Below are 23,043 nucleotides of genomic sequence, written 5' to 3' on the forward strand. Positions count from 1 at the left end.
CTGGTCCAGCTAGACCAACTGGTTCAGAACTGTCTATGGACAGTGATTACTCACAGTCTAAGGAAGAGGTCTTCCACATCTCCTGCATGACAGTCTTTCGACTCTCTCAAGCATCTCTCAAACTCACCTCTTTCTCTTCTCCCAAATAAAGTGTTTCAGACCACAGGTCAAACTAATGCAGTATTGTCTATGCCGTTGGGACTATGGGCTCCCCAAAGTCTTCCATTCATTTGTCAAGCCCTCTCCCTCTCTCCCCTCACTCCCTGTTGCTACAAATGAAGCATCTTACACTGAATCTGACCACTGGTCCAACAAGCTCAGCATTATGTACTCTGCTGGGGGAGTGGTTCCCCAGCATCCTCCTCATACTCCTGTCTCTGACTTTTGTCTCTTTCCATGTGAAGCAGCTTCTACTGACGCAGATCAGTGGTCCACCCAGGCCAGTATTGGGCTCATCCACACTTACCTTTTGCCCCATGCTTTCTAGGCATGGGGCCATGCTTTCCCAGTCCACATCCCAATGCTTTTTCCTTTTTTTGGCCCATCAGTTCCCCATTGCTCTTTAATGCTAAAATTGCCGTTTGTTCTGATTCAGGAGTAAACAGCAGGTTTTCATGGGGAAAGTGTCCAGGGCAAAAAACAAAACAAAAAAACCAAAAAAGCACTTGGGCATGGACCTGGAAATCCCAGACCTGTGCGTAGAAATGTGGAGCAAAGGTAAGTGTGGATGAGCCCATGGTCCCCCAATATCTCAGGCTGAAGTCTTCTTCATCTCCCAATATCTGATGTTCCCTTATCACTGAACTATGGCCATTAAGAAGAGAAGAGCCTGCCTTAACAGTGAACCAGAACCATTGGTCCCTCTAGTTCAGGATTGTCTGCACAGACTGGCAGTGGCTTCCCAGGGTTTTAGATGGGGCTCTCTCCTAGCCCTACCTGGAGACACCAGGGATTGGATCTAGAACCTTTTGCATGCAAAACTCTAACATTGAGCTACATCCCTCCTTTTTAGTTCTACAAACTTGACAGCTAGTCCTGAAGGCTAATGCCTCTGAAAGGGCAAAGGCCAAAACAAAACAAAAAAAGCCCCCCCCACACTTGCAGGTGAACTGGGGGCATATTTATGGCTGATGTTCAGAGAGGTAAAATTCAAGGATGTGCTGGGGTGGGTGGGGGGCAATCACACCACCTGCTTGCAGAGTTCCTTCTGTTGGCCCACATCCTCTCTGCCTTCCAATACATCCCAACTGACAGAAGCAGCTGCCACAGAGATGCTACATCTAGCACTGCCCCAGAAGGATCTTGGGAAAGCGAGAAAATGCAGGTGCTGGGAGGATCCCTCGAAGTGACAAGTCAGTGGCAGAGCATATGCCCTTGCTGCCAGGGGCGGGCTTGCGCAGTGCGCCCCCAAGGGGGGAAACAGAGGACACCCTCCTGTGCACCACAGTCCAAGGGAGGGGAGGGGTGGGGAAACTGCCACCCACTCTCCTTCTGCTCTCTGTGGGCAGGGCAGGCCTGACCTGGCAGCAGAGCAGCTGCAGCCATATGCAAGGCACCCTGAGACTGAAGACAGTGGGCAGTATCTCCTGCTCTCCTCCCCTAGGTCAGGCATGTTCCCTCACTCAAAAACCTTTGCGAATTCCACACGTGGAGAAGATGCCCTCAGGAGCAACTTCTTTGAAATAAAGGTGAAATACTTTTGTCTTGACATCATTTGAGAAATACTGTAAGGTGTTTTGGGGTTTATAATCTAATATTTTCCTGGTTGTAAGCCAGGAAGCGAGGAATGGTGAATATTGTTTCGATTTATATATTTATCATCATTATTATTATTTGGTAGGCTATTTAAGACTATGACTGCAAATGATAAGAAATCAGGATAAAGGTTAACAGCATCCTGTCCTTTCTTCTTTGCCACAAGGAGCAGTCCACAGGGAGGAGATTCTCCCTTTTCAAGGTCTGCCTCTTCAGCTGCTAAGAATCACAGGTGGGGAATGCATTGCTGTCGTGCTCAAACACTGCTTGTGGGCTTCCCATGGGCATCTAGTTGGGCAAGGAAAGGATGCTGCATTAAATGAGCCTCTGGCCTGATATAGCAGGACTCTGCTTAAGTTTGTAGGGAGATGATTTGGCCAATTATCCCAGCTCTAGCAATGCTTGGGCTAGATAACTGCAATCCTGTATACCTCAAGGAACGTCTCCACCCACATCACTGAGATCCAGCGCCGAGGGCCTTCTGGCAGTTCCCTCACTGTGAGAAGCAAAGCTACAGGGAACCAGGCGGAGGGCCTTCTCGGTAGTGGCACCCGCCCTGTGGAACACCCTCCCAGCAGATGTCAAAGAGATAAATAACTATCTGACATTCAGAAAATACCTGAAGGCAGCCCTGTTTAGGGAAGTTTTAAACCTGTGATATTTTAAAGTATTTTAATATCTGTTGGAGGCCACCCAGAGTGGCTGGGGGGGGGACCCAGCCAGATGGGTGGGGTACAAATAAATTATTATTATTATTATTAGACTCCCAACCTGACACTCATGGGCTAAGGGCCCAAAGATCTACAAGAGAACCTGCCAGGCTTTCTAATTCTAATTCTCTTGCATTGGCTGTATCATTTCTCTCCCCTAAGGGCATATAATTGACCAACATGAGAACGGAATGCTGGACGAGACTGGGACATTGATCTGATCCTGCAGGACTTTTCTAATGTTCTAATGCATAACAGTAAGAAAGGCCTGCTGCTTTTGTCGCCTGCCAGTGAGCTTCCCAGAGCCACCAGGCTGACCATTGTGAGAACAGGATGCTGTTTGATCTGATACTGTGGAGCTCTTCTGGTGTCCTAATGACTTACCCAGGTGTACCAAAGCTTCCTTGTCCCACGGCCAGGTAGCTACACCTGCCAACTCTTCTTCAGAGGAGTTAGCAAAGAAGATGTTGAGATGTGTTGAGCCATCCAGCTGGAGCCTATTCTTAAGTTCTTTGACATCTAAATATGCTCTGCAACAGAAAGAAAGATGAGAAAATATCACATAAATGAGAAGCGACCCCCTCAAAACAGACAAAAGTCTCATAACATGAGCTAATACCCAGAATGGGTATTGGGATGGTGTAGAATTGTGAGACCCTCTCCCCATCTCCCCCCCCCTTTGGGAAGATCCAGCAACCACAAGGCTACATTTTGACCAGAAGGGGAGTGCCAATGGGAATGATGAAGAATCACCCATAGAGCAGCCACAGTGTTTCCAGGTTCAAATCATCCCATACCTTTCAGCTGTGTCACCTTGAATCTCACTGAAGAGGTAAACCTGTACTTGGGGTACAGATTGAATGCTCCGGTATTTTAAAGGGAGGGAGGGAGGGAGGTAGGGAGGGAGGAAAACACTTTCACACAGAGTCTAGTTTATCAGGAAGAAGAGACGCAAGCTAAAATTATCCCTGACATGCTGCTTTTCTGTTTATTGAACGTTAAAAACAAACATTTTTTAAAAAATATTTATTTATTTATTTATTTATTTATTTGGATTGAGGAGAATCTAGTCATACCTTGTTTGAAATAGTACAACCTAGGCATGAGTTGACTTCCTTATATGTATCATGTATGAGCCTGCCCTGATCTGACGTGACTGTGGGCTGAGGGCTACTGTGTGATTACTGACAGTCCTGCTCACAGTCACTTGGAGTAAGCTAACTGAGGCCTATTTCTTATTGCATAAAGGCAATAGGCACTATACCACTTCAGTCTGCAATCAGAAGCTCAAACCACTGACTCATTTGGGAAATTGCCATCTCATAAGTGGAAAGATGACTCAGCCTGGGGGGGGGGGTCCCCTTCACTCCCAGCTCAGTCTTTGTGCATTAGCTCACTAAGACTACCTGGGTCCCTAAAACCCCTTCCTGATGTTCTGTGAATGCATGCAGTGGATGACACTGGGATCATGTTCATGCTCCCTGACTTGCCGTGCACTCCACAGGCTCATCTTATTATCTAAATGGTATCTGAAGAAGTGTGCATGCACACGAAAGCTCAAACCAAGAACAAACTCAGTTGGTCTCTAAGGTGCTACTGGAAAGAATTTTCTATTTTGTTTTATCTAAATTGAGTTAATGTGCTTGTTTCTCAGTGTTAAGTGGTAATATTGCAAAACACAGCCTTCCCAGCTAAAAGGATAGAGCTCATATCAGTGCAGGTGTGTGCATGAAGATGTTGTTCAGGCACCCTACACCAACCTAGTGCCCTCCAGCCAGCATGTGCAATGTGGGAAATTAAAACTGCTTTGTGTTCTAACAATGCCCTATGATACAGCATCAACTGCAGGGCACCCACAATGCCCTAGAGCGGGGGGGACGGACCTCAGAACCCGGAGGCTGGATGCGGCCATCCTGACTTCTCTATCTGGCTTTCAGAACTTTCACCAAGCCATAAACCTCACTTTCCCTGCTTTGCACCCTCCTCCAGGTGAGTTTCTGCCTGACTGGAATGTGTCCTTCAACTCTGGCAATGCCTTTTGCTTGCCCAGATGGAGCATAGAGACTGACGGTCTATGACCGTAATAAAGATTTGTTGCCCAAGTGTAACATTACATTAGGAGGCATGGTGGAAAATGGCAGCTTGCTATCAGACACTGGCTGGTTGACCCAGGGCAGTTGTCAGCAGCTGGACCTATCAGGGCCGGGGTAATGTGCTGATGGGAGCATGTCATGGGCACAAAGCCCCAATCCCCCTCCTTCAATGCATTCATTGCTAAGTGTGTAATGGGGGGTCAGCTCTTTGGGGCTGCCTACATCTCACTCCCTTCTCTGCTGCTAAATGCATTGTGTTCTAACACTTAGACCAAAAGAAGAAGGAGGAGGAGGAGGAGGAGGAGGAGGAGGAGGAGAAGAAGAAGAAGAAGAAGAAGAAGAAGAAGAAGAAGAAGAAGAAGAAGAAGAAGAAGAAGAAGCAACATAGCCATTACTATTTCCACATCCCTGCTCAATGAAAGATCCCTGCTTGGTTGAACACGGAAATTCAGCACAAGAATTCAAAATGTGATCAACATGCAGCTGAGCCCTCATTCTTAGTTCTATAAGGTAACAGTGCATTTTGAAACCTGCAGTAGAGATGAAACCAAGACTCAAATTACTGGGGAAGTTGGGGGCGGGATGGAGAGGCGAGGAAGGAGAGGAGGGAAGCCCCCCCCCATGCCTTTGGAGACAGCTCTCTTAGCAACTGCTTTTAGAAGGCTACAGAGGGGGTGATTTGGCTCAACTTAGAGGGAGTCAGGACCCATGGATTTTATTAAGGATATAATAATAATAATAATAATAATAATAATAATAATAATAATAATAATAATAGAAGCGGATAAAACACATATCCAGAAAGTCAAAGCTAGTCTTAGGGGCACAAGGACATCAACCTGTCATTCCTCTCTTGATGCCTCATTAGCAACGCAGACAAGCACCTCATGGGAGATTGCCGAGGGTATCAGATACTCTGTGCTCAGACTCAAGAAGCGTGTGGCACCAACAGGAGCCCATCAAACTCTCACAATGAGCTGCTGTTGCGTTGCATCACATAATGTAACAGCGATAAATTCAGCTTAATACTCACTTGCCATATAAAGAGTCTCTGGAAACAAACAAATTCCATTTTAATTTTTGTGCCTGTTAAAGATGTTCCTACAAGCCTTCTAAAATAAAATCTTTACCCCAGTTAGTAACTGTATTAGACATGCACTGACTTGCAGTTTAAAACCACAACAGCACATACATAAACTGCATTTCCCCCAAGAAATTTTCATTATTTTTTTCACAATATAATAAAATTATATCTAGAGCCAATGAAGAAAGAAAGAAAGAAAGAAAGAAAGAAAGAAAGAAAGAAAGGAGAAAGAGAAACAACAAAAGAAAAGAGGGGAGAAAGACAATAAAAATAACCACAAACACACAGCCCCCTATTCTAATTCTACCCTAATCTTCAATCCACATACAAAGAGGTGAATCTCCCCAGGTCTCACCTGGGACGTTTTTCCCCTTCCTCAGCCTCACACCCTGAGGAAAAACCCATTCTTGCCTGTCTCTCATACTGTCTCCCTTTCTTCTCACGACAACCACTCTGGGTATAAACTCTTTTCTGCAACTAACAGTAATAGACCAGTATCAGAAATTAACAATCATAAAAGCAAAGGAAAATTATAGATGATATGGATATAAAGGTAAAGGTAAAGGGACCCTTGACCATTAAGTCCAGTTGTGGACGACTCTGGGGATGCGGCGCTCATCTCGCTCTATAGGCCGAGGAAGCCGGCCTACATCTTCCGGGTCATGTGGCCAACATGACTAAGCCGCTTCTGTTGAACCAGAGCAGCACATGGAAACGGCATTAACCTTCCCGCCGGAGTGGTACCTATTTATCTACTTGCACTTCGACGTGCTTTCAAACTCCTAGGTTGGCAGGAACTAGGACCGAGCAACGGGAGCTCATCCCATCACAGGGATTCGAACCGCCGACCTTCTGTTTGGTAAGCTCTAGGCTCTGTGGTTTAGACCACAGCGCCACCAACGTCATAGATATATAGATATAGCTATAGATATATAATCGTGCCCTCTGATCCTCAGATGAAGAGTGGTATAGACATTTAATAAATTATAATACATAATATATGCAATTGTTTTAACTTTTAAAAAAACACAACAGTTTTCCTTTTTAAAAAATTATATTATATATTGCTTCAGGATGCCTCATGAGAAGTGATTCATAAATAAATAATCATGGCATCAGAATAAAAGAGAAATACATGACAATAAAAGATATGTAATAACCCATAAAACAGACTTACTTAAATAGAGGCAAAATATTCAACAGGAACCCCTCCCCCCAATAAACAGCAAAATCATCCTTATCAGTCAAATTTCTAGGACAAGAGATACTGTACATTTTACCTGGTGATAAATGTACATTAAGGGTAGTGTCAGGTGGGAAAAGCATTCCACAAGCAGGGAGCCACCACTGAAAAGGTCCTTTCTTTTGTCACAACCTGCCAAACCTCCCCTGGTGAGAGGCCCCTGGAGGAGAGTATCAGTTACTGGCTGATGGGTTTGTGTAGGTTGTAGCAGGAAAGTAAATAATTCACTGTCACATCACAACCTCCTCCCAGTGTAGGCACTTTTATCTCACTTTTCATTCCAAGGAGCTCAGGGCGGCAAGCGTGTCTCTCTCGCCTCACCCCAGTTTAATACTCACAGCCACCCTGTGCTCTCTGTGACCCGTGAGGTAAGAGTAAGCTGAGAGGTTGTGACTGGGTGAGAGCTCTGCCTGAAATCCTGGAAAGCAGCTGCCAGCCCGTGTAGTAACTGGCAGTGTATTGAGCTAGATGGACCAATGGTCTGATTCAGAATAAGGCAGCTTCATATTTTCCTGTGAGATACCCATTGAACCACTGTGCAATTTTGCAAATCAAACAAACAAATGAACAAAAACAGGAGAGGGGAAATAGAACAACCCATTATTATTATTATTTTAAAAAATTCTGGCAAAGTTCCATTTGTCTAGATGAAAATAAAATAAAATCCATAACTATTTCTTCAGAATCTGACACTAAAGCATATTTTGTCATGTCAAGTTCTGACCCAGAAACTATGCTAGAAATACAGGCTTGCAAAATTCACGTTGGAAGCCAGGTGTGACGGATTCTGTTTTTAAGCATGCTGCCTCTTCCCAGATACAACACTGTGCAAGACAGCACAATTTCCCAAAGCTTATTTTTTATTTCATTTTCCATTTTGTTTTGTTTGAAATGGGGCAACTGGAAAACATACTAATGAAGGGGGCTGCACTCTCTTGGGCAAAAAATTCTCCAAGGATGGGAAACATTTGGTTTCTTCCACCTCTCTTTCTTGGCAAGCTGTGCGTGTGTTTTCGCCTGTCACACGTGGTGCTCTCACGAACCGTTTGCTCCTCTGTTCCACTGAGCTGGGTTCCTTGAATTCTTTGTGAAAATTCCATTCCCAGAAGGAAGAGAGACTACGGGAGCTGGCTCAGGACCAGAGGCTTCCAGTCATCCCCCAAGGACTCCCCAATGGAAAACAGACTTGCGTTTCCACAATAGCATTATCATTTCTCTCCTCCCCCTGTCTCTCACTGAAGTCATTGATTCCAAAATATCTCCAGGCTGGGTGTCCCCAAGCCTCCCGATGCTGAATCATGGAGAAAAGTCATCTCCCCAGGGGTATCATCTTTTTTTTGGGTGGGGGTTGCTTCCAAACGTTTATCTTGAGGCAAGCAGTCACAGATCTATCCTGAAGGATGTAGCTCTGTGACAATTAACCCAGTTCTCATATCCACTGTCGCCCTGTGCTCTCTGTGACCTGTGACAAATGCATAGGTTTTTCTGCTGATATTTGAGCATTGGCTTAAAAAAATATCTGATAAAGAATGAAAGGAAGAGCAATTTCCCTGAGGTCTCCATTTGAAACCTCTGCCCATGTTGCATTCCACCTTCACAGCTTCATCACCAGATGTGGGGTACATGTGAACAATGCAAAAAGAGCCCCTTTCGTTTAACAAATGGTCCATTTGATCCAACATCTGGCTTCCCACAGATACCTCCAATAAGGCCTTCATTCTGGCTGCCTAGCACAGAGGTACAGCACTTCAGGCCTGGTTATCAACAGCAAACCTCCATAAATCTCTATCTGGTTCTTGGGACCCTCCCTAGCCCACATACCCACTCTCCAGCAACACTCATCAAGGGTCTGGCTTCACACCCTCCTTTGAATGTTTTTGCCTTGCTGGACTCTACTAATGTCTCTTGATGACCCAGAAGGTGTGTGTGTGTGTGTGAGAGAGAGAGAGAGAGAGAGAAAGAGAGAGAGAGAGAGAGCACGTGCAGAAACTAATCTACTGTACAAAGATAAAGCTTACAGTCATTGCTCATTTCCACTTTTGCTTCTGGCCCTGCCTGTTTCTGGCATGTGGCCCCTCCTCTGAAAGATTGCCCAGAAAGGAATGTGTCCCTTGGGTCAAAACATTGTCCACCACCTCTGCCCTCGAACCAGGTATGCAGATGTCCACTGGCTCTGAACACAGATTTTTTTAGTTCACTGTCAAGACTAATAACCCTTGACAGACCTATCTGCTATGAATCTAATGGCAGCTATCATCACCATCATCACCAGTGCTTTTTTTCTGGCAGTACTTAGTGGTACACAGTGTCATCCCCCCCACAAAAAAATATTGTGATGAAGTAAATGGAGGGTGGGGAGAACAAGCAAGTAACCATGACTAAAAGGGGGGGGGGTGGTTGCGAAGAAGAAGAAGAAGAAGAAGAAGAAGAAGAAGAAGAGGAGTAGTTTGGATTTGACATCCCGCTTTTCACTACCCGGAGGAGTCTCAAAGCGGCTAACATTCTCCTTTCCCTTCCTCCCCGACAACAAACACCCTGTGAGGTGAGTGGGGCTGAGAGACTTCAAAGAAGTGTGACTAGCCCAAGGTCACCCAGCAGCTGCATGTGGAGGAGTGGAGACACGAACGCAGTTCCCCAGATTATGAGTCTACCGCTCTTAATCTCACCAGATTACGAGTCTACACCACACTGCCTCTCCAGTAAGTTGAAGCAGCAGTGGCAAGAAAAAGAGGGCTCTTGTTCAGTGCAGTAGTTGCCACACTCAGTCAACAGGTTGCACACTTCCCCTTCTGCTGCCCCCACAATGGGTGCTCTCCGCCTGGATGCACTGCCACGTCACTGCCTCGCTGTGCCATGAGCAGCCAGGTAAGTCTGAGCACCACTTCCCTTTCATCTCTGGTCACTCTTTCCATGTCTGTGGGATGGGGGAAGAGGAGTGGAGGAAGGGAGAAAGAGAAGAGGGAGGAGGCAGAAGCCTCTGCTGCTAGTGCCACCATCCTCCATTCTGTGGTTGGGGCAAGCTGTTGAGTTGAACATGGAGGGTGCGGCTGGTGGCTGGGAGGAGGGGAAGGGAGAGGACAGGAGGAGTGAGTGTGAAGAGCAGATGGGGCAAAGTAGGGGGGGGAGGTTGAAGAAGGGGGAGGGGTGCACAAAGTGGGGCTTTAATTAATTGAGAGGGGACAGGAGAGAGAGTACGTGTATTATTATTAGTACCCCACCTTTTTCATCGTGGGACTCAAGCATTGACTGAAGAGTTTCCAGATGTGTTCTATATATTCAGTATATATTCAGAATATATATTCTATATATTCAGTAAGGCCATATCCATACCATGCATTCAAAGCACTATTAGACCACTTCTTCAACAGTCTCTGCTTCTGCCAAAGGATTGTGGGAACTGTAGTGTGTTTAGGAGACCCCCTATTCCCCTCACAAAGCTAACATCCCCCAAATTCCCTGGGGAAAGGGACTGACAATTAAACGGCTCTGGGAACTGTAGCTTTGGGGTTGGAATAGGGGTGTCCCAACAACTCTCAGCATCCTTAACAAAGCTTAGTTGCCAGGATTCTTGGGGGCTTAAAGTGGTATAATAGTGCTTTGTATGTATAGTGCAGATGGAGCCTCAGCCTGTCATTTCAGTAGTCCCATTTGAGAGCCACCTAAGGTAGTGGTCATTGCCACATATTGTGGCAGAGAGTTCCAGACATGAGACAGGCAGTGCTTAGAGTGTGTCTCAGCAAGAAAATGACAATGGTAGGCCACTGAAATGGAGGCCACCATTGGTGAGGAGGAGCTGCTCTCAGACTACTCTTCTGCACAGACTTAACCTGAGCATAAGCCTCGCTGAACAAGGTGCAGCTTGCTTGCAAATAAACATGCATCACATAGGCTCAATCTGTGAGAGTGCTGAATGTCTGGCAAAACCAGCAATTACTGCTCCATTCCCCTTCGCTCCAGGACCTGGCCACATCTGGCAGATGCTGTCTGGACAGTTGCCCGAAAGGGAGGACAGTACCAACCACACAGCATCTAGTATTCTGAAGGCAGACAGGTGAAGGGAGAAGCTTCTTTCTCTTGCCTCAAGAATTGCCTCAGACCAGGAAGATAACAATACTGAAACATATATACAGGTGAAACTCAAAAAATTAGAATGTCGTGGAAAAGTCCATTTATGTAAGCAATTATTTTCATTAGCTACTGGAGTTTAATATATGAGATCGACTCATGACAAGCAAAGCGAGATATGTCCAGCCTTTGTTTGTTATAATTGTGATGATTATGGCGCGCAGCTGATGAAAACCCCCAAGTTGAAATTGTGAATTTGGGGTTCTCATCAGCTGTACGCCATAATCATCACAATTATAACAAAGAAAGGCTTGACATAGCTCGCTTTGCATGTCATGAGTCGATCTCATCTGTTAATTTCACCTTTTAAGTTGAATTACTGAAAGAAACGAACCTTTCCACGATATTCTAATTTTTCGAGTTTCACCTGTATGCATATATCTTCTCCAACACCTGTATCAACTTTACACTATCTGTCACTGTAAGGACCTGTATCACCAGTGGGGAACATCCAGCCCACAGACCATTTAGCGCACAAGGCCATATCACTTACCACCTCTGGCATCAGGTGACTGACTGACAGGTATACAGGCCTATGTACCTTCCAGACTTGGCCAGTTGTGTGTGTGTGTAGAAGATAAGGATCTGGTCCCCTGGCTTTATCAAGTTGCCCCGCCCTGGTCTGTACCATCTACCCATAAAGCTATTTTTTTAAGGGTGGTTCTGTTTTGTAACACTGTTATGGTTGACAAAGTGGTAGACACATTTTTGTAAAACAAACAGAAGTTTGTGGTCTGAGCAGGTTTCAACATCAAAAGCTTTTCAGTTTATATAAAAAGCAGACCAGTTTAAAAATGAAGTATGGTATGGATAGAAAAGTCTCCACCTCCTCTCATAATCCTAGAACCTGGGATAAATAAATGACAATGAGTGGGGAAGAATTTCAGAGCAGGTGTAGAAACATAGGAAGCTGCCTTATACTGAGTGATATCCCATGTCCATCTAGCTCAGTACTGTCTACACTGACAGGCAGTTATTCTCCAGGGTTTCAAACTGGCAGTCTTTCTCTGTAGATTGAATCTGGGGCCTTCTTTATAAAAAGCAAGTGCTCTATTGAGGCGAGGCATGGTATTTTCCATAAAAATGAAGTAAGATTCAAGCCCTCATGATTTCAAACAAAGGGGTGATTAGAAAAAAAAAGAATATAGGAAGCTGCCTTATATAAAGCCCACCTGGCTCAGTACAACCAACACTGAATGGCAGCGGCTCTCCGGGGTTTCAGACAGGGAGCTTTTCCAGTACAACCTGGAGATGCCGGGCATTGAACCTGGGATCTTTTGCCTGCAAAGTGTGTGCTCTCCCACTCAGCTTCTTATGTTGCGGTTACCATGTTTGCTATCATAGCACCAAACAACTGCTGGTAGGCACCTCAAGCCCCCCTTCCTCAGCATGGTCTGCGAGCCACCCATCATCTTCTCAAGGTTATTTGGGTCCCGTGATGGAGGATGTAATGTCATTCAAATGGGCCGATGCCAAAGAGAACCAAAGCAGCCAGACTCAAGGGCTGCCAAAGTCGCATTTCAAAGCCATGAGTGCAGTCCTGGAAGAGGATCAAAGCCTTTTTGAGCTGTCATTAGAATGTTTCCTTGACGCATCTCTTTGGTAAAGGCCAGTAAGCTCCATTCCTTAAGCTTGGCAGTCTGAAACAGCAGTTCAGAACAGAAATGGGGAGAGGAGGGAAACGGCATGTGTGCATGAAGGGTGGAAGAGCGTAATTTCGAAACAGAACTCAGGCCCCCAAGTGCAAACCAAAGCAAGTGATAACTCAACATAGCACAGTGGTGCCCTGCTAGACGAAAATAATTCATTCTACGAGTGTCTTCGTAGAGCGAATTTTTCGTCTAGTGAAGCGGCAATGCAGCGCGGAGGTTTTCGCACCAAAAAAAAAAAAAATATTTTTTTTTCCGTCTTGCGAGGCAGCCCCATTGACATTTTCGTCTTGCAGGGCAGCCTTCCGCTAGCGAATGCCTTTCGTCTAGTGAGTTTTTCGTCTAGCGAGGCATTCGTCTAGCGGGGCACCACTGCACTTTTCCTAAGATGGGACATTTGCATAATGCCTGGAAATTGCCTTACACTGGAGTAAGTGGGTCAATATGTCAGTTAAAGGTCTTCTCTGCTTGAGCTGCTTTCAGATGCAGAGAGAAAGGCTGCGTACACACCATCTGCTTAAAGCGCAGGGTTCCAGGCCCCTCCCCAGTATATCGGAAACTTCAGTTTGTAAAGGGTGCTGGGAACTATAGCTGTGGGGGGAAGGGTTCCTAGGATTCTTTGTGAGTAAGGGGAAGGATGTGTCTTAAATGTATGGTGTGTGGAGAGAGAGGGGGAGGGAGAGAAAGAAAAGAAAAGAAGAGAAAAGAATTCTACAGATTGTTCAGAGGCCACTGGGGATGCTGATATCACATCATCGAATCACATGTTCCTCTTCCCTCATCCCTGCAATGTGTTCAGCCAGACCAACCTGTTCCACATGCTCCTTTTCATGCTGCAGAGCGAAAAGCAGAGGGGGACAAGACGGCAGAGGGAGATAGCGATCTACTTGCAGATCTGTGGGTGATTTGCATTCCTCTGCAAAGGTTTCTGAATCCCAATAGCTGAATTAAGCTTAAAAATTTGAAGGGGGAGAAAACGCAGTGGGTTTTTGCTAATTCATTATTTCTCAGCCTCAAATATTGTTTGAATCCAGCCCCTATTGTCCAAAACAACTGGGCATGCTGGCTGACAAGTTCTCCATCCCTTAGTTCCAGGGGTGAGGATGTGGCCCTCCAGGCCTCTCTATCTGGCTCTCAGGATTCTCCCCAGGCCACACCCACTCACCCTACTTTTACCTGGCTGAAATGTCTCCTTGCACCCTGAGAATGTCTCTTGCTTGCCCAGATGGAGGCTAGGAAAGGATGTGCCGGTGTAGACAGAAAAGTACCTACTGGACAAAGGTACAACTTACATTTACTGCTCTGCCCATTTTTGCCCCTGGCAATGTAGGTCTTGGAAGGTTGCCCTGAGTTGAACAAAAAGGCTCCCAGCCCCAGTAAACTCCACTGAGCACAGCTGGATTTCCTCCCAAGTGAGGAAGCCTAAGGACTGCACTGTCAGTTGAGTAGTGCTTTCCCAAGGTGCCTTTCACCACGCAGTGAAGCAAAGAAACGGCTTTGTAAAACAACCTGACCTCTCTTTATCCAGGGGCAAAACGAGGCTTTATCTCACCTAAGTCAAAGACCCTGTTTGGCACACCCCTGCTGCACACATTTGCACACACACACACACACACAAGCTGGGAGCCTCGATGGTGCCCCTCTGGAGGCTGCACCTGGGGCAAAAAATGGGGCCATACCACCCCCATAGCTATGGCACTGCTTTATCAAAACAAAGCCAAAAAACAATCACATGGAATTCGGTTTAGTCATTTCTTGTTTCCAGCCTCCCTCCACAGTGACCAAAGGCTTGATGACGGTTGGTCTCCCAAGGGACACAGGTGAGCTTGGTAAATCTGAGTCAGAAATAACAACCCAGCAAGCATAGTTAGGGGTGCAGTTGTAAGCTAGTGCTCTTGGGACTTGTAGGGCTGAAGGCAAGGGTGTTGCCAGAGCCAGTGCATTCTGCTTCTGCCCAACATCCGCCTTACCTGCTGAGTTCAGCAAGGGCAACACTGAGAACTGAGGAGGAGGAGGAGGAGGAGGCTGACAGCAAAGGACAACTCCATGGACTGTTTGCAAGCATGAAGGCAGGCAGGTGGAGACTGGCAGATTGAGCTGGTGGGACAGGGCCAACAACATATGGAGGGCCACATCCCTGCCATAATTCAAACACTCCTGCCCAGTGCTATTTTTCTAGAAAAAGAGGTGCCGGAACTCACCATTAACACCTCCCTAGTTCTCTTAATAATGGCAATGACGCCCACCTGAGAGGTGCCAAAACTCAGTTCCTGTTAGTTCCAGCTGAGGAAAAGCCCTGCTTCTGCTTGCCGCAAGCATTACCGGGGAAGGGTGTATGTGGCAGAGGCAAATCTGTCAATTTTGGTTTCTCTGTTTTACATTTTCCCATTCTTTCTTAAATTCCGTTCTCCACATCAGTATGTAATTATTTTTTTAGAAGTCCTCATGCAGGGTCATTAGCATTTTAGTGTGATTTTTTCCTAATATTCACATTCTTGTATGCAGTCTTGCCTTGTATACACCCCCCCAAAAGCAATGCCTCCTTATATAATGCACTCTTGTGTGTTATTTTCAGTAATGTGTGCATTTTAATTTTACCCTAGGATATGGACTTTTGCACACCTTGCTTGGCTGGAGTATGGCAGTGCAAAATTCAGTGAAGTGTGAATTTCAAAGAATTTCATTTTGTATACTGTTCCAGAAATTGTTGCAAATTAGGTAGGGCTATCTTTTAAATGCAAACTGAACCAAATCCAACCCACTCCACCACCCAACACCAATTTGCATATACATGTTGCTTAATACTCAACTTTCATGCTTAAGGCATTTATATGTGAATTCTAGGTTGCTTGTTTTCAACAAACAACCCTTCATGGCCTGTCCATTTTTATTTGAAGAACAGAAGCAAACACAGAGAAAAGATAAATTACAAGACAGTAGGAGAAGACACTCAGTGCTACAAGTGGCTGGATTCCGGAGGGGGGGGGAGAACAATGCTTCGCCCCCCAGCCCAAATGGCAGTGCTTACAAGAGTTTCTGGCTTGCCACTGCTATTGGAGAACAACCAGAGCCCAAAATAAACTCCCCCTCCAAAGTCTGTTGCCCCCCCTGCTCAAACCCTCCCCCCAAACTTTGAGCAACTCAAAAATCCATTCTTTTGGCAGAGGCCCTAGAAAAAAACATGCAACAACACCAAGTTCATATCCAGATTACTGCCGATCTTTTATTTTTAAAAGGTATTAGGTGAGACAGGCAGCATGAGGAGAAAGGATAAGTAACAGGTCCTTTCAAATGACAACCCATTGTTGTGGAGCACCATGCATACTTCTTAGGATGAATGGAAGAACTTAAAAGATCTGTCCTGCTGATCTTTTACTAAGGTCCACTATCCTGTTTTCTACAATGCACACCAGATGCTTCCAGGAGTGAACAAACTAGGCCTGAAGGTGATGGTCTTTCCCTGATGTTGCCTCACCCCACCGTCACATACTTTTGACTATGTAAGTAGGATTTGCCTATCACAGCTCATAACATAGCAGGACTTGCTAACCACTGCCCCATGGCACTATAGATTCTCAATGAAAACCCTTCCAGACTAACCCCATCCAGGCTGGCCATGGGCTACATGGGTTGTAAGGGGGCTTTGTACTGTTGTTTGACAAACAAGGGCTATGTGAGCTCCCATGTGTCTCTCCTCACTCTTCTGTCCTGACTCCTGGCTTGTTCATAGGTCCTGCCTTTCGATCTTGACTGCCAGTTCTTGGCTTCGGATTCACACATGGCCTGGATTGCCAGTCAATTAATTTTGTATTGTATAAATAAGTCATGGGCTTTGAGACTGGCCACAGAGGGCCTGTCTGTAAGCAGATAGGTAGGCACTAAAGGAAGAGTATTTTCCAGTGGTTGCTCCAGATCTCTGGAAATACCTTGCAAAGTACGTACATACGGCCTCAACTTTCTTGCTTTCTGACTCTCGTTTGAGAAGCACTGATTGAGGGCATGATGAAGAGAAGACCCCTGAGAGGGTGCATGTGCTAGGGATGGGCAACACTGTCAATTTCATTCCTCCCCAGTTTCTTATTTATCCAATCATAAACTCAGCTCTCCATCTTTCCACATCAGTTTGTGATTTATTTTTTGTCTGTTTAAGTCCTCATGGAAATTCATCACCTTTTTTAGTGCAAACTTCTCCTAAAACCCACATTTTTGCAAATCCATTTTGCTGAATATAATGCACTTCTGCGTGTTATTTTTTATAATGAATATATGTATTTCTGTGCATCCTTTATACTAGCATATGCATTTGTGTACACCTTGCTTGCCTGGAGAACTTCACCGCAAAATTCAACGAGGTGTAAATTTAGAAGGATGGCTTTGTTCCAGTTCTTGTTCTGCTTTGAAAAGTGAGAGGTTTGTCTTTAAATGCAAATGGAACCAGATTTCCCCCCTATCCCTAACACATACTGGTGAGTTTTGCACAAGTCTCTTCAACAACCCGAGCCTTCAGGAGAATTGCACTCATTTGCCTGTTATCCGCCCTCATCTCCACCTGATATTCCCTTGGCACCCTGATGTTTTTCCAGAGTCTGCACACTCAATCTTTGTAACAAGGAGAAAAAAGTCACAAAAGATAGAAGGAACAGCATCAGGAGATTTACAGAAGCCAAGTTTGCAAGAGCAAAACATTTTCCTCCTTGTTGCTCTGACAAACTCCCCCGCCCCACGACATACCGTCTTATCTGTATTTACTAGACCCAGTGTACATTTTGAGGCAGGTTCACAGACGATCAGCTTTTAGGCTAAATGCAAGGAGGCTTCAAACCGGCAGCAACAACAGATTGAAGGTTCCTTTGAGACACAGAGCTGATAATTTCAGTGCCCTGCACAGCACTTAATGCTTATTTAAGAATTATTGGTTTTTTAAATAAACTGCTGAAATAAATTTTAAAAAAATCTAAGGGGTGTACATAAATAGATATTAATGCTATACAGATAAAATTTAAAAACTGGTATATGTAACTAAATTAAATTAATGTGATATATCAAGTAACTATTATTGCTTCATTAGTATTATTTACCAATCATCATCTATTATTAATCATCTATTATTATCTATTAAATGTATATCACACCCTTCCTTCCAAAGTCCCTCTTACAATTTATTTTTTATAAAATACCCGGTATTATTAAATAAGTACCATTTATTAATTATTGCCGCAGAGTGGCTCTTTGGTCGTGGAGCTCAACAGTTATGGAATGTCCTCCCTACATAGGATTGCCTTTTTATTGTTTGTTTGTTTGTTTGTTTGGAGTATTCGTACCCTGCTGTTCAGCCAGAAAGGCTTCCAGAGCAGCTTACATGCAATCAAAACAAGACAGTCCTTAGGCCGCAAGGCGCACAATCACAAGGGAAAAGGAACAGGGAAGGAAGAAGAAGATCAAAATCAGAACTGAGACACCAATTTCTAATGAGTTGTTCTTAGAATGACACGTGGCACAGTTTGGGGGGCAGGAGGCTCTTGGTTGAGCTGGGGCTCCAGCAAAGCTGATGAAATAAGCCCTGGCTCTGCCAGTGGCTCTGGTGCAATGGCTGCCCCCAGGTGACAGTTAAGGGGAGAGGAGGTCTACTGCTTATATTGCATACCCCTCAACTGTAAAAACAAAACAAACCACCAGAATGCCTATATTATGCAAATCCAATTGGAAAAAAAACACGTGAACGTAATAGGCTGTACGATAACAACTGCAAAGTTATTTGCTAGGAACTACTTCTCAGAAATTAGATACAGCTTCTCATAGTGTAATACAGTGGTACCTCGACTTACGAATTACTTGACATATGAATTTTTCGACTTACGAATGAAGAAAGTGCCCGCACGCCTACGAATTTTTCGACATCCGAAGGACATCCGTTGGCGGTTTTAGATGTGGTTTACTCAACTTACGAATTTTCCGTTTCCAATGCATTCCCATTGCTTTTTTCGACTTACGAATTTTTCGACCTACGAATGTGCATTCGGAACGGATTAAATTCGTAAATCGAGGTACCACTGTAATATTCTAAGTGTCTAATGAAGATGATGAAGTTGGTAGACAAAAGAAACTGGCACTGGTAGATGGTGAAATAGACCTGTGCCAGCATCTAACCAGTGCCAGTTTCTTTTGTCTACCAACTTTATCATCTTCATTAGACACTTAGAAGATTATTTCATGTCACTCTTCTAAGGAATATGTCAGACAGAAAAATACAAGAGAAGATGAAGAAATTAGAAATGAATGTATTATGGCAGTGACAAAATAGGATTTGTATTTTGTACATACTGGACTTGGTGGTCAACTGAATAAGCTACATTTTAATATATTATGTCGCGATGTTGATTTTGACACTATGAGAAGCTGTATCTAGTAAATACCCCTCAACTGTGCCAATTAAATCAGGACATCCCATTTTTGTGCCCTCATACGAGAGCATGGCACCCCAAAACGCACAAGAGCATGGTGCTGCAAAATGTGTGAGATCATAAACTTGCACAAGATTGCAGAGTGCAAAAACGCATGCTTTGGGGCTCCGTAGTCCTGGGCGGGTAACATGTCTCACCCAGCAGCACATCCCTGTTTTGGGCCTGGACATGTTGGAGGGTATGATACTGTGATCCTTTGGGGAGGAGTACAAGGGGAGAACCTTGTACTCCTCCAAGGTCTTTGTGGTGCTCCAATGGATGCCTGCAGGGGCTAGGGTCTCAGTTACAACCCTTCACCATTATAACTCACCAATGCAGGCAGGGTTGCATACGCAGCCCAGCTGAAACCAGCCAAATTCAAGTGTGGAGAATTGGTCTAAGTTGAAACATAATCCAGAGACAAAGTTAGGTAAGGCAGTACAACTAAGAGCCAGAGACCTGTGTGGTTTTCAGCACCTGGAGGCTGTGGAGGGTGACCTTATAGATGCTTCCCTTCCAAAGTACACCCAAACCATAGCTACTGGCAGTGAAGTATAAGGGATTGCTTACTTAGGCCAGCAACTCTGGGTTCATAGATGCATAGAGTGTCTGTTGTTCTTCAACCTGAACCTGAAGATTATGGCACCAATGCTTTTGAGAACCGATGGTTCCAGGTTTTCTTCATCAGGTATCAGCCTGCAGGGCCCTTCAGTGGGACCCCCAGCATTGGATTCAGGGGGACTCAACCTGTAAGATGTTTGGTTCATCCCTTGGCATTGTGCAGGGCTAGGCATGAGTCTTAATTGTAATTTTTTAGTGCATTTGAGTTCTCCAGCACTTAGAGCTTTTCTTGCTGCTGGTTTTGTGTAGATTTGATGTTTCTTGTGATGGTGTAATGATTATTTCTTCTGATTTTATGTTGGTGGTATTAATTATTGCATTCATATAGTTTTAATTTATTTGTGGATGCATTTTTTCTTTCACTGAATTTTAATGTTTTGAAAACCACCAAAGGACTTGTTTGATGAGTGGTACTGAAAAGTCACAAAGAATAAAACCTTACAACAACTTTGTTATGGAGCAGGCTATAGCTGAGAGGTACAGCATCTGCTCTGTATGCAGAAGGCCAAACATTCAGTCCCTTCAGGCTGCTGCCTGAAACCACGTAAAGCCACTGCCAGCCAGTGTAGACAATATTGAGCTAAATGGAACATTTGCTTGACTCAGTATAAGGCAGCTTCCTGTGTCCTTTGCCAACCCAGACCATTGTGTCCAAGTGATATGACACATAAACCATGACAAATGATGCTGCTGTCTGTGAGTGATGAACACATGTTTACTCAGCCTTCCCCATCCTGATGCCCCCCCAGAGGTTGCTGAACTACAGCTCCCTGTGTTCTATGTTCCTACATACTCTGGCTCTCTAGGGTGTCATAAAAGCATAAGAAGAGCCCTGCTGCATCTTCTCAATAGCCTATCTCACCCCACATCCTATGGGAATCCTACAAACAGGACATGAGTGCTCTCCCCACTTGTAACTGGCAATTCCCAGCATCTGGTGATTCAGAGGCATACACTCCCCCAGCAGTGAAGGCAGAACTAAGCCATGGTGGCTAGCAACCCTTGATATCCATATCCTCCTTCATGGATTTGGCCCAATCCTCTTCCAAAGCTATCTACATCAAACATTGGACATCCCAACCCTTCCTGAAGGTGCCAGAAACTAAACCTGGATACTTCCGCATGCAGTGCAAAAGGCTTCTCTCCCCAGTTATGACCTTTACAGCAAAACAAGTTATTTTCCAAACACTCTGGCTGGTTGTGGTCAGTGTCACATAAAAGACAATATCATAGATGCCGGAGCCTGCTGCTCATTGTGCAAAAGGAACACTGCCAGGGGGATCTCGGCGCAAGGAATACAGATGCAAATGAAATTATTCAGCCCCTGTTGCAAATCAGGTGAAATTCTGCTGAAAATGCCACTTCGCCTAGCTTTTCCAGTCTTACTATAAGTTGCATTTACAGCTGAATTTAAGGAAACCACTTGAAGTATCCATTGTGTGGAGCTATTTTCATTGCTTTGGTTGGATTTGCTCCTTGCAAACAGCAGAAAGTCTGTAAATTCTGAGAATAAACCTGATTTGCAACGGGGTGGGATAATTTTGATTGCAAATGTAAATGCTTGGCTTATTTTAAGAGTCACCCTCTCGTCTCATTCTACATCCTTTTGGAACTTGAGGACCAGCAGAAGAGGGTTTCTCTCATTCTGTGCCTTGATCATTTCATGTGTTCCCTCTCCAATGAATTCCACTCCTCCCAAATTCTTGTTTGGCACTAGGAGAATTTATCAAATTAATTCCAGGATTGGAGCACAGGCATTTTTATCTCAGCTTCCGTGGCTGCCTTTGTTTGTTTGTTTAAAAGCAGTTATAAACCACTTTGTGTGTTGTTGTGTTATAAACCTCTAAGTGGTGCACACTATGTGCAATATAAAAACAATATCAATTAAAACAAAAAATATAGCCTAAAGTCATTAAAAGAGCATACAAAGAGAAAAGCATATAAGAGAGAGACTCATGGGATTCATACACACAATTGACAGACCTTCCAATGGTCCCTATTTTTCAGGGACAGTCACAGATTTACAGAAGCCATCCCTGTTTCTGATTTGATCCTAGAATGTTCCGCTTTTCCTCAGGATGTCGCTATTTTCATTGGAGAATTGTTGGAGGGTATGGAATTATGCGACCCCCTGAGCCAAGGAGATAAGTAACATCTGAAAGCAGCCATGTACAGGGAAGTTTTTTTTTAAATGTTTAATGTTTTATTATGTTTTTATATATGTTGGAAGCCTGGTTAAACCCAGTCAGATTGACAGGGTATAAATAATAAAACCATCATCATCATCATCATTGAATAGGACATCCCTATTTTCATTGGAGAAATGTTGGAGGGTATGAACCCAGGGTCCAATCTTAGGGGCCAGTGAAAGCTTTACAAGGTATCTTTACAAGGTATCTGCTTGTAAATGGTTGCTGCTTCAAGTATGACAGAAGGAAGGGCATTCCACAGTACAGGGACAATAGCAAAAGATACCCATTGTATAGTCACTGCCCTATGATATTCTGTAGGGTGCAATGACATGAGCAAAATTTCCCCAGGTGATCTAAGTGACTTCACAGGTATGTGCAGGGGGAAGTGGTCTTTCAGATAGCCTGGATTATATTTTAACAGCACACCTTTGAGCATGATCTAGTGGCTGTTTGGCAGTCAGTGCAGCAGAGGTATAATATGTGCACATCCAGGTGTTCCACTCAACAACCTGGCCACAGCATTTCACGCCAGCTGCAACTTCCAAGGGAAGCCCTAAATAGAGTGCAATACAGTAGTCCAATAGAGAGACTATCTATATATCTGAAGGGTGTTCATGGAGAGAATGGATAAGACTGTTCTGTCGCTTCAGAGGGCAAAACTAGTTAGAACCAATGTGTGTGAGCTGCACAGAAGCAGGCTTTAGCTAAATATCCAGAGGATCTTCCTAATGGCAAAGCAGTGGAACAGGCCATCTTGGCAAGGAAGTTGGCTCTACTTGGCTAAAAGACTGCGATCTCCCCCCCTGCCACCTCACTGTGGACAAAATCCTAAATCTAAACATTCCTTCCAGAAGGAGAGTCTGCAAATTCTCTTGGACAATCCTTTTGCAGCCTCACAAACCTCTTGAATTGTCCAAAGTCTCAGAGGCATAGCAAGCCCAGGTGGTACCCAGTGCGGATATTTTTTTGATCACCCTCCCGCATCGACAGCTCGGGGTAGGCTAGGGAGTCGCGGGCGGGCACCGAATGTACGCCCCCCCTTCCTACGCCTCTGACCCCCAACCCTCTTACAAGTGCTTCCAGCCTTCAGACGCCCCACACGTTTTTGCAAAAAAGGAAAGAAAAATGAGA

The 23,043-nt window shown here is 44.7% G+C and overlaps 1 protein-coding gene across 1 annotated transcript in view; it reads right to left on the reverse strand.

Moving 5' to 3' along the window:
- Positions 1 to 23,043, reverse strand: part of PAPPA (pappalysin 1) — a 249,448-nt gene that overhangs the window by 185,937 nt on the left and 40,468 nt on the right. The window contains 1 exon segment of the mRNA XM_033137308.1: positions 2,850 to 2,995. Coding sequence (XP_032993199.1) covers positions 2,850 to 2,995 — 146 coding nt within the window.

This window comes from Lacerta agilis, chromosome Z, assembly GCF_009819535.1.
Source record: "Lacerta agilis isolate rLacAgi1 chromosome Z, rLacAgi1.pri, whole genome shotgun sequence".
Classification (NCBI taxonomy): Eukaryota; Metazoa; Chordata; class Lepidosauria; order Squamata; family Lacertidae; genus Lacerta; species Lacerta agilis.